Source organism: Phocoena phocoena, chromosome X (genome assembly GCF_963924675.1).
Source record: "Phocoena phocoena chromosome X, mPhoPho1.1, whole genome shotgun sequence".
Lineage (NCBI taxonomy): Eukaryota > Metazoa > Chordata > Mammalia > Artiodactyla > Phocoenidae > Phocoena > Phocoena phocoena.
The window spans coordinates 84812345-84825241 of NC_089240.1; the positions used below are offsets into that span (position 1 = coordinate 84812345).

The following is a 12897-nucleotide window of genomic DNA, read 5'->3' on the forward strand; positions in this document are numbered from 1 at the left end:
GGATGGAAGCACAGGGAGGTTAGGCAACTTGCCTAAGATCACACAGCTCAGAAGTGGCAGAGTCGGGATTTAAACCCCAGCAGCCTGGCTCCAGAGTCAGTGTTCCTAAACACAATGTTATACTGCCTCTACTTCTTTTTCTACTTTTCATTTAAAGACAGCTGACAGCTCTAAGTAAGGAGAAAGGTTTTATCTTCTGTAATCCCACTCAGACAGAACACTCAGAGTGTGCCCAGGAGGAAAGAGGGAAAAGAAAAGCTCTCAACCCAAGAAAACACTCTCCCAAGCAGAGTGATGGGATGGAAATTGAGAGCCCAGGACCGATGGGGTAGTAGTGAGTCACAGAGAAGCTGTTATACTGGGCGGTTAGTGGAAATCTCATTTGTAAAATGCAAAATTAAAAGGCAGTTTCTGGGTGGAATGGGACATGGAGGAAATGATCAAACTTGGAGCACAAAGGTCCCTTCTCCCACTTCCCTCCAGAGAAATACAGGAGCTCTGAAAGGCAGGAAGCAAGTTATGGGCAGAAGGCAAAATACAATGAGTTAATGTGGGAGAGCTCCAATCAGACAGGGTCTGTGGTTCCAGGGGCAAAGATTGCACATCAGGCAAAATGAATGCCCTTCCTTGTCTTTATTACTAACACTTCATGTGGCAAGCCAGGGCACGCCAGAGGGTCAAAGGCCCAAGTGATAACACGAGGAGGCTCACTGCCTCTCAAGCAGAGTTCCCACCTGGGCCTGACTCTTGCATATAAATGCTCCTCTAGCTTAAAAAAAAATGAGAAGCTTTTGTTTTGTTTCATTTTATTGAGTACAAATCAATCTTGCTTTCTTTCGGTCAAGTTTTACGGCTATGAGTAAAGTCAGCATTATGAGTCAGGAAATCCCAACTCCTAAAACAGGGGAAGGAGACAGCAGTGGGATCAGTCTGACAGCCAGACCCAAAGGGGTTAGGGAAGGGCATTTGATCAGTCTGACAGCCAGACCCTGTACTACTTGTTTCTGTGTTTCTCTCTGCTCCTTCTTTGCCCCGAACGCTCCTCCTTTCCCCCCTCCTTCCCTTCCCCTGCCCCCTCCCCCCATACAAGCTATTCCGTCAGTCAGCTGACTAGGTAACATCCAAAGCATTCTGATTGTCCTACCCCGTAAATGAAACTTATTTCTTTGAGATATTTTAGAAGAGAGGAGTCACCCCTTTCTTTGAATCTTGGCCCATGCCTCACAGGAGACAGCATGGTCCTGTAGCGTCAGACCTTGATTCACTTCCCAGCTTTATGCATGATAGTGGGCTTGACTTTCCTCACCTGTAAAAAGGCAAGGTTTCCTAGTTCATAAGGTGCTTGGAGAAATGAAGGAAATAATATATGCCTAGCAGAAAGCTTTGTACACAAAAGGCATTCAATATATTTTAATACCCTTTTATACAAGAGGTCAAAAATCACCTGGGCTCTACCTAGAAACCCAGAGCCTTATTTCTGAGATGGGTTACTTGGTATCTGGGTTATTTATCTCTCAAAACTGAATAGTGGTAGTAGGAGCGAAGGAAAAGGCCCTACCTCCTAGAGAAGGTGAAGGATCCAGAAAGAAACAGCAGGGGATGTCTTCCCTTCCCTGTGCACTTTTCTCTCCTTCCTGCAGTTGCAGAGGTGGGATGCGGGTGGCTACAAAGGTAAAAGAGGAGTTTCCCTTGGTACTTTAGAGAGAGAAAGAAAAGTGTTAGCACTTTTAAGATGGGTTCTCATTCTCTCCCTCAATACCAAACACAGAGGTCAATGGATCAGAGCTCGGCAGAGCTATCAGGCACCAATGTGGGGACAGGGAAATTTTCTTCAAGTGAGCACAGTATGGTTAGGGAAGGGCATTTGTCACTTTGGTTCTTATCCTTCAAGCCACATGAAAAGCAACAACAGTAAGTCAGGACATCAGAGACGAAAGCATCTATAAGACTACCAAATGCAAACGCTTGACAAGGAAGAAAGCTTTATTGAAGCACACACACATTTCAGGGGGTGGAGAACAAAGGAGCAAGTGACAGTCCAGGATCCCAAGTTATGCCTTCCATTACAATATCAATCCACACCGAATAAACCTTTTTAAAACACTCTTCCGTTCACTTCACACATACAACAGAAACTGCAGTGGCCACCTTCAATCCAGTAGCCTTATAGGACAGTCCGCTAGCAGTCAACTCTACTGAAAGGGATTTCTTCTCCGGTACAGACTCCTTTTACAAATGACTTTGTGAAGATAAAACTGTGAGAATAAGAAGGTCAGTTTGGGAGAGTGAGTTTCAGAAAATGAACCTTAGATCACTAGACCCTTCTTAGAAAGGTCTCAACCCACCACACCCAGGTTACATCTAGGTCAACTTTAGGAAACAAGAGAAAAAATAGGAACTGAAACCACTTCAAGAAGGAAGTCAGAAAACCTGGGAGATTCTCTGAACACACTCTCTTGGACACTAACAGTGCCCAGCCTGGAGAAACACTGGACTGGTTTAGACCATACGTGGCCATTCTGGCTGACAAAACAGTATGTAGACCCTATTCTGGGTGGTAACATATGGCGAACACAAACGCTAAGAAAAGTGTGGTACGTGAGAGTGAAGATGTCTTGTCTTTCATTAGAGAAATTAGGAGCTCTTTAACAACTGTTGTATCAGTTTAAAATGCAAAGAATTCAGCATGGGCTGGGAGATACTCAGTCACTTGTCCTCAGGGACAACTGAGAAGCCCTTACTGGGCATGCCCATGACCCAGTCCAAAGGCCATTATCTAATTAAAGTGCTCTTCTAAAGCAGCTCTGTTATAAGGGTTCTCCAAAGGTCTAGGGAAGGTTTTCAGAACTGGAAGCAACTTAGACATTTTCTTAGCATTTCCAAGAAAAGCATTCGACCCAAGCAAGGTGGAAACTGCTACAAACAAGAAGAGTTAAAAGCCAAGTTCCAGAAATGTGTCAAGGTAGAAATGGAGTTAAAAGCATAAATTGGAGAAGGAGGGATGGACCTACTCACCTCTCTCCCATCTTCTGTCTTCCACCCCATCTTCTGTAACCCACCCCTGCTTCCCGGAGCCTTGGCCTCAGACCAGGCACACCTTGAAACACAGACCAGTATGAGTGCCAAAGGCAGCCGGGGCTTCCTGGGGAAGGAAGAACCAGGATAGCAAGACAGGTGATAAAAAGTTGTTTTAAAAGATAAGTTAATTAAATCTCATAAAGATATAAGAAACATGGACTCTGAAAATATATAGTAGTTTATGCACAAATAAAAACATTTTGAAGAGACGCTTATTTTCGAGCCTGCTTTAAAAAGGGATAGTCTACATCACTCTAGCATAATGAGATTTGTAGAAATACACGTTTACACACACACACACACACACACACACACACACACACACTAAATTATAAATCTTCACCCTTGGTTTCTTTGCTTCCTCTGACTTGCCCTAGACAAGGTTGGACCTGCAGAGGATAGGGGCTCACAAGCCCAGCTTCTGCTTGGCCATCGAGGAACGGAGCTGCAGAGTCCCTTCCGCCCAAGACCCTGGGTACTGTCGCATCTTCTGCCATAGGCTTACTTCTTCCCCAGTCGAGTCCATCCAGTCCACCACTTCCCCATTACTGATCCCTAAGGAGAAACACCAGAGGAGGCTGAACAGGGACCCCATTCCTCAGCCTACTGAGAAATATGGGTTATGCATTAAGGATAGCACCCCATAAAAGACAGTGCGCTATGAAGATGGGCTGATGGGGACAGCGGTCTGAGAATGGCTCCCTGTTGATTTTGCACAGCTATTTCTGTGCTCTTGAGACTCCGTCAAGAGACTTAAAGTTGATGAAATGAGACTCGAAACAGCACACGGTAGCTCGAGACTTCTTATTCTAAGGCTGTTACAGCTATAGCCCTTCTGTTATTGCCAACTTGACAACGGAAGGGAAGGGAGGGGAGGGGAAGGGAGGGGAGGGGAGGGAGGGAGGAAGAGAGGGGGAGAGGGAGGAAGGAAAGAGGGAAGAAAGGAGGGAGGGAGGGAGGGAGGGAGGAAAGGAGGGAGGGGGGGAGGGGGGGAGGGAGGGAGGGAGGGAGGGAGGGAGGGAGGGAGGGAGGAAGGAAGGAAGGAAGGAAGGAAGGAAGGAAGGAAGGAAGGAAGGAAGGAAGGAAGCTGAACACCTTTATTTTCTGGCTGTAGACTCCAGGCTTGAAGTTCAGATCATATGGGGCCTCATTTCTATTCTCTTGTATATTCATTCATTCGACAAACATTTATCAAGTGCCTACTGTGTACCAAGTACTATTCTAGGCTCTGGAGATACAGTAGTAAACAAAGCAGAAAGAGTCCTGCCCACAGGCAGCTTACATTTGAATATAGAAGACAGAAAATACACAAGTAAATCAACAAGAGTATTCCAGATAGTGAGGTAAGTGTCATGAAGCAAATAAACAGGGTGACTTGTAGTACCTAGATCAAGGCCTCGCTTAGATTAAGTGATCTGAGGGCCCCTCTGAGAAGGAGACATATAGTCAGGAGCTGAAGGGCTGGAAGGAACCAGCCTTCCCAGACAGAGGGAGCACTAATTGCAGAGGTTATAAAGTGGGGAGAAGTTTGGTATACTTGGAGAAAAGAAAGCAAGTCATTGTGTTTGGAGCATAGTGAGCAAGTAGTACTATATGATGGATCATAAAGGAACAGAGGGTCTAGACACAGGGGCCTATTGGCATGGTGAGAACTTTGGATTGCTTTCTAAGTGCAGTAGGAGCCCCTGAAGTGTTTGAAGTAGGGGACTGACATGAACTGGCTTACATGTGTAAGAACATCATTCTAGATGCTTTGTGTTAAATGCTTTGTATGAATTATTAATATGCAAGTAATATTTACAGCCACAGGAATGCAGAGACTGTAGAGAAAGAAAGGAGAATTCAAGACTAAGCCTTGAGAGCACCAATATTTAGAGTTTGGGTAGAGAATGAGGATGTCCCAAAGAAAAGTGTGGTGTCAAGAGAAGCAAAGTATTTCAAGAAAAAGGGAGTGAGTGATCAGCTATGCTAAATAGCATGAAAATTCTAGGATGATGAAAACAAAATTTTGGCATAAGCAGTTACTCAGTGGAATGGTGGGACAGAAGTCAGATCACAGTGGATTGAAGACTAAAGGAGAGCTGAGGCCATGGAAACCACTCTTTAAGAAATCAGAGGGGAGACGTGGGGTCAAGGGAAGGTTTGTTTCTGTTTATTAAGACTGGAAATACCAGAGTATATGTACTTTCTCCTCCAATAGGGAGGTAGAGAGAATAAAACTGGTCAGATAGGATAGATAGGAGATTCCAGAAGTAAGGTCACTGAGAAGGAGAGGGTGTGATCTAGAACACTTGGAAAGAGCTTGGCCCTTGCTAGGAAGGACCCTTCTTTCATGTAACAGGATGGAAGGTGGAAATCAGAGGTACAGATATATGTAGGTTTTTATATGTTTTCGGTGGGAAGATGATGGCATTCCTGGAAATCAGGGTCCCATTTACCTGTACACATGAAAGTGCAGGAGCTCAGCCTCCCCCCAGCTCTGCACATAATAGGCCCTCAGTAAAAACTGGCTGAATGTTAACTGAAAGAAGACAACTCCTGACATAGTGGAGCTGTGTAGGGAGGGTGATGGGTCTATTCAGAGTGAAATATCTAAGAGGCCTTGAAGACAGTGAGGGTGGGGGAGAGGTTCTCACCAGTGCCAACACCCAGCCTGACTCCGCCCAGGAAGTCGTTGCTGGCCAGGGGCTCCCGGTCCCACACAGTCAGTTCCAGGCACATGTGTTGGAGATCTTCCAGCCTCACACCATTGTAGACAAATGTATGGTTGTAGTGGGGATTCAGGGTCTTCTTCATCACAGGAGTTTTACGCTTACTGGCCTTGTTCCTCATGGGAAGGAGGTATCTGGCAGAGGGTGCGGAGGAATCAACAACCTACTCAAAGCTGGCAATATCTATCTAAATTTCCCTTTCCCCTCCCACAGGCCTAGCCCAGGAAGTTGAGTCAACACTCAGATCCGAGGACACACTCTCCCTCCTCTGAATCTGCTGAAGCATAGTTCCTACCACCTCCACTAGATCATTCACCCGATTCAATTCCTTTTACCTGGAGAGAAAATTAATACAATATTATTAGGGAGCTATTGTCTATATGCCATCAAAAATAGGTTTTGAATATTTGGTTCCACTTCTATTGGGAAAAGTCCTGTTTAATAAAAACAACAGTAATAAGCATAGGCATAGCCAGACATGATTTGCTAGAGAACTTAAGTCAGTAGGTTGAGCTGTAACTTGGGGAAAGCTGCCATTGCTTAAATATTGTGGGGAACAAAGTCCTGAGTCCCCAGGTCTTGACAGTCAGGGAACACAGATTTTTATTCAGGATTAATTAAGAGCATAAATCTATAACAAAGGAAAAGTCAGACCTAACTGTCTACCACCCTCCTTTTTGGAAATCAACACTACAGCCCAGCCCAAACTGAGCTCAGACCAGTGGAAACGTGGTAGCGGAGGTTGTGCCATTACCTAATTTCAGGAACAAGTTGGTTGCTGGAGGTGGCAGGACACACAGGGATAATATCTACAGAGAAAGGTTAAATTGGGTTCCTCTCTTAACTCTCATGTCCTGAAACTGGTTAGTTTGGTGCTGGTCCAGGGACTCACCCCTTCACAAAGCTGTCTGAAGTCCCTCCTGATTTGGCAGCTGTCAGATTCTTGGCTTCCTTGATCCACACCTGGAGCTCTCCCCCTTCCCCACCTGTACCTGGAAGGGATGTCAGACATAGCAAGTGAGTTCTGACACCTCCACATTTCTCTCAAGCTTTATCTACATAGCACTTCCTCTCCTTGTTCCTGAAGACAGCAACTGCCATGATAAGTGGACCACACCTGTCTTGTATTCTCAGTACCTAGCACAGCACCTAACAGCGAGAAATAGGTGCTCAAGTCATAACAATAGCAACAAAGGCTTATTGAAAACTGGCTATGTGCCTGATTCAACATTAAGCATTTATTCCTCAAAACAACCATATGAGATATATACCATCATTCTCCTCATTTTACAGATGAGAAAATTGAGGCATAGAGAAATAAAGTTTCCTGATGTTTGCTGAATGATTGAAAAAAGGGAACTCCACCACTTGTGTTCTGGATCCCATCCCCACATCAACAAGACTCATCAGGCATCATCAATTTCAATCCCCACCTCCCATTTTTAATATCTCATTCTCTACTGGTCCCATCCTCTCAGTCTAAATATATGCTAATCTCACCTCTGGCTTTAAAAAATCCTTTTAAAAGTAAATTTCCCTTCAACCTTATCTCCTATTCAAGCTGTCCTCCCTGGCTCTCCTTTCTTTCACCATCAATTATCCTGGAAAAAAAGAGTCCACACTCACTGCCTCTACTTCTTTGCCTCATTCACTCAACCTAGTTTCTAGTGAAATCTGGCATCTGCTTCCACTGATCCACTGAAAATGTAATCTAATGCCGATAAGCTGTGTCTTCTCATTGGGCCCGACATGCCAGTGGTATTTCAATACTGTTGACAACACCCACTCCCTTCTTCAAGCTCTCTCCCGGCATTGCTCTCCCCTGATAAGCCTCCACCTCACTGGCTTCTCTTCCCATCTTCATTCTCTAAAGTGTTCCCTTCTGGTTCTATCCTTGCCTCTCTTCTCTAGTTATCCTGCACACCCTCCTTGGGAATCTCACTGACTTCCCCAAATCCTATAGATTAGACTTTGCTGCAGGTAACTTTTTAAGAACTTGGCTTCCCGTTGCCAAAGTGTCAAGTTCAACTCCTTACCATTACATTCATGGCCCTTTTCAGCTAGGCTGCAGCCTCATCAACAATTCCAGCCCTACTTCCACATCTATATACCATAATTGTAGCCCCACTCAACTAAGGAGTTCACTGCCTCACACTTACATACAACCCCCCATTTACCATGCCTTTTTCAAACCTTTGCTCATGCTATCTCCTCTTCTGGAAATGCTCTTCTCACCCCATCCTCTTCTTTTTCTTCCTGGTAAAGTCTTAAGTCCAGTATCATCATTACTTCCTCTTTAAAATTCTCCCAAATATAACCAGACAGAATTCATCACTGCCTTATCTGTGTTCCTTTAGCAGATGACTATATTACTTTCTAAAATAAACTGTGCAAGGGAGGGCAAATATAGTGTCTTATTCACCTACATATCCACAGTCACTATGCCTGGTGTGTTGATTTACTCTTCCTCAGCCTTCAACTTCCTGTCCCTTATACTTATACACCACCCTTTCCAACCACCCTCTCTCAGTCCTGAAGTTTCTGTTCTGTTCTGACCTCTTAGTAGCCTGTCAGAACTGGACCAAGACCAAGTTAGTTTAATGGCATCAAAAACAAAACAAAACAACAACATAAAAACAAAAAAGGGAATCCAACTCTTAAGGCATTCCCTTCTGGTTGAAAAACAGAAATGGCTTACTTAGTAAAGGAATCTTCCCTAGAAAATGATCCAGTGTGCATCGTACTCTGGCCTCTCCAATAGTGCTAGCCACTAGCCAGCACCACCTCGCACAGATCTTGTGCAGAAAACTAAGAGCTAAATCCAGGGCCCCAAAGAAAACTCACTCTTCTTCCGGTCACCTCCAACAGGGAGTTTGGAGGCTGGGATGTATTTCAATGATACCACCAACTCGCCTTTGTGTGACGGCAAGCCAGTCGAGGACTCAGCACTGATCTGAAACACAGGGAAACCCAATAGGTCAAGCTGGGCTGTTCAGGAGTTGTTGAGACCTCTCGCTGAGGAGATTCTAAAATTACCCCCAAGAACAGTTTCACAGCATAAAAGGATCCTTCTCCTTATGAATACCATCCACGATCCCTAGGCCATGGCAGCCACAGGATTCTAAGGCAGTTTCTTCCGAAGGAGCTGAGGAAGAACTAACAAAGAGTCTTCCGCAATGCCTACTATTTTGCTACTTTGGGGATACCATTACTAGATTCCAAATACCCTCAAAGGTCTGCCAGCAAAGTTGCCAAACTGACAGGGGACTGACACCATGACAAAGAATCTTGCTACCAACATTGTTAGTGATAGCCCCAAAGTGGAAACAACCTAAATGTCAATCAATACAGGAAAGGTTAAATGAGTGATTTTAATGCCATTGTATGGCATATGGTGTGCAATCATCAAAAAGGATGCAGTGAAACTCTACACACTGACATATAGAAAGATATCCAAGATGTACTGTTAAGTCAACAGGGCAAGATACAGAAAAAGCATCCCACTTATATTAAAATATATTCATATTTGTATATGTAAATATATATGTATGTAAATAATGATTATTATCATTATCACTCATATAGTACTTACTATGTGCCAGGTACTGTTACAGTATTTTAATTATATCATTTTGTTTAACCCTCAAGATAGTCCCTATGACATGAGTACAATTATCCCCATTTTACAGATTATGAAACAGAGGAACAGAGAAGTTAAGTAACTTGCCCAAGGTCACCCAGTAATTGGCAGAGCCAGGATTCAAATTCAGACAGACTGGTCCCAGAATCCATGGTTTTAAGCACTATACTACACTGCATAGAAAAACCCAGAAGCATACAGACATAACACCTGTATCTTCTAAGGAGGGGAGTAGAATGGGGAAAGGAAAGAGGGCTTTCACTTTTTACTCTGTCTATATTGATAGTGTCTTTTTAATGAGAATGGCATGTATCACTTGTATGATTTTCAAAGATAAAAAGTCTTTTTTAAAAGAGAGCTTGCAAAGATTTGAGGGCTAGGTGAAACTCTGTTACAAGGACTTGAATATGCCACAATTTTTAATGTTACATTTGTTTAGGTTACTTTTGATTAATGACTGCATCTACCACTAGAATCTAAATGCCAGGAGGACAGGAATCAAGCCTTTTTGTTGTTGTTCATCCTAGTATGCCCAACACTTAGCAATGTACCTGGCACATAGTAGATGCTCCACAAATATTTCCTGAATGAATGCAAGAGTGAATGAGTGGATATGTGGGATGAGCAGCAAGTGGCCGTGGGCAGCAGGACTGCTTCACTCTACTGGCTCTCTCAGCATGGCTCTGTCCCTTATGCCTTGGTACCCAGAGCATGAGCTGGTGCAGATCAGAGGTGCTCTTTCACTGCCCGTGTTCACTGGGGCTCCTCTAACCTAAGGCCTCAACTCTGAGCATGGCAATGCAAGGAAGGTATAATCCCCACTGGTTTGGAAAAATGCACCACATACCCAGAATGCACAGAAGTGTAGTGTATGGGAGAGACACAGAAGAACAGGGAGGTGGATGCCAGGAAGAGAAAACTGAATGGGAGCAAACGGATCACTAGGGCAAAAAAAGAAAAATCAGAGACAATAAATGTAGAATGTTTTCAGTTAAAATAGATATGTAATACTGGAGTGGTCTTTTTGTTGTTTATAAAATGTCTACACAATTTATTAGTCTCTAGATTGTGAACTTTAGTGGACTCTTAAAAGTTGGAGTTTAGCCTTAGCTGGAAATTGGCGTATTTGTTTCAGTAGCATATTTTCATTCTGGCTCAAAATAATTGCAAAGAGCAAACAGCTCCATTATAGTGCAGGTTTTTCTTTTTATATAAGACATTTTTTTTATTGGCAGTAGTTCATGATGGCTTACAGTGACATTTCCAATATAATTATATCAACTGTAGGCCCAGAGAGAATATCTTATATGCCAAATGCTTCAGAAATTCTAAATTTCTAATAATATGCTATAGTTTGGTGATAACTGCTTTCCTAGGGACATTTTTAATATTGCTACTATTTTTTGGAGGGAAGTAGCTATCAAAATACTGGATGTACATTTCCTTTGACTCAGCAATTTCACCACCAGAAACTTCTCCTACAGTTACACTCACAAAAGAGGATCAAGATATATTATAGCATAGTTTTAATAGCAAAAAAAGAGGCAAACAATTTAAATACCCATTGGTGGGGGGATTGTAAATAAATTATAATATAGGTACATGAAGAATACTATCCAGCAGTTAAAATGAGATAAATCTGTAAGTGATGGCATAGAAAAATGTCCATGGTAAATGACACATTGTTAAATGAAAAGTCAAGATATATATACACAATGATAAGAGCCCATTCGTGTAAAAAGGAAAAATGTAAATCCATATGTATATATATAACTGTGCTGCTTAATACAAAATTTCTATAAAGATATCCAAGTAGTTGATAACAGTAGTATTTCTATGGAATGGAAATAACCTATTTTTCTTTTTATACACTTCCATGTTGTTTTAATTTTGAATCGTGCACATAAATCCTTTTATTCTTAATGTTCTTGATAAGCAATATACGTAGACCTGATAAAAAAGTTCAAACGTTATAAAAGGGCATATAGAGAAAACTAAACCTTCCCACCTCAGTCTCTCTTCCTAGAGGCAGCCACTACTACTAGTTTCATGTCCATCTTTCCAAAGGCATTCTATGTAACATGTACTATTTTTAGCATTGAAAATGCTAGTGTAAAAAAAGTTTTACAGAAGAACCTTGCCATTGAACAGTTCTGATAATCAAGAAGTCCTAACTCTGTTTTAGCATTTCATCTTAACCAGAGTGACAGTAACCTACTGAATGTCTTTTATGTGCCAGGCACTGATTGGTATTCTGTATATGACCCTGCAGAAGAGCAATATTATTATCATTTCCACTTTAAAGGTGAAGGAACTAAGGCCCACAGAAGTTAGGTGACTTACCTAAGTTATCTTTTTCTTTTATTTCTTAAATATTGATTTATTTATTTAGGCTATGCTGGGTCTTAGTTGTGGCACTCGGGATCTTCACTGAGGCATGTTGGATCTTTTAGTTGCGGCATGTGGGATCTTTTAGTTGTGACATGCAGGCTCATAGTTGCGGCATGCGGACTCTTAGTTGCAGCAGGTAACCTCTTAGTTGCGGCATGCATGTGGGATCTAGTTCCCTGACCAGGATCGAACCCAGGCCCCATGAATTGGGAGCGTGGAGTCTTACCACTGGACCACCAGGGAAGTCCTATAAGTTACCCTTAATTTAGGTGATTTACCTAGCTGGTAAATCACAGGGCCTGGATTCAAATCCAGGTCTGCACTCAGATCCCAGGTACTATTACGCACACTGCCACACTCTCACCCGAGATGCCATCTCCAAAGTAAAACTGTCCCTGGCTTGTGTGACCAAGAGCACAGCAATTGGAACTCCGTGAATTGCTTTACTTCCCACTTCTTTAGTGAAAAGGGTAGTTCGGAAAACCAGTGCAGATTAGGATACACCCAAAAAGTTAGCTTGGAGAAGAGGCACAAGTTAGGACGTTAGGATACGCCCAGACTCTGGAAGATCAGGAGGCAAAGCTTGGCACACATATGAAAGACTTCAAAGGAAAACCATGGCATCTGAAATTACTGTTAAACTCAGTAACCCCAGCAGGGTGTGCTAGAACTCCACAGACTGCATTCAAAACTGTCCCAGCAGAAGTCACTGCAGGCAATTCTACCTCAGATCCAAACTCTGTAAGGAGTTGTTAAAGCAGACTACCTTTCCATGTAAAGGTAGGCAATGATCCAGTTTCTTATCAAGCTTCCAGGAATCCATCTGGACCTCTGCCTCTCCAAGGAAAGTGTTTCTGCCAAAACGACCATGATGCCAAACCGAGAACTGCAGAGTCTTCTGGGACAGGAGAGATTCTGGGATCTCATACTGTGAAAGGAAAGAAGAAGCCCAAGATGATTAGTTCACGGTAATTCCTCAGAAAAAGATTACTCCAAAATCTGAGCAACCATACTCAAAGTCCATAGTCTTGAATATCAAATCACTTTAGTCCCTAAGCACTTTGAGTTTCCTCCCTC

General features: G+C 42.9%; 1 protein-coding gene across 1 annotated transcript in view; it reads right to left on the reverse strand.

Moving 5' to 3' along the window:
* Positions 1-1965: 1965 nt before the first annotated feature.
* Positions 1966-12897, reverse strand: part of SYTL4 (synaptotagmin like 4) — a 43074-nt gene continuing 32142 nt past the window's right edge. Inside the window, exons 12-16 of the mRNA XM_065900604.1 lie at positions 12587-12748; positions 8634-8742; positions 6682-6781; positions 5715-5923; positions 1966-3633 (exon numbers count right to left, since the gene is read on the reverse strand). Coding sequence (XP_065756676.1) covers positions 3485-3633; positions 5715-5923; positions 6682-6781; positions 8634-8742; positions 12587-12748 — 729 coding nt within the window. The 3' untranslated portion in view covers positions 1966-3484. The remainder of the gene's footprint in view (positions 3634-5714; positions 5924-6681; positions 6782-8633; positions 8743-12586; positions 12749-12897) is intronic.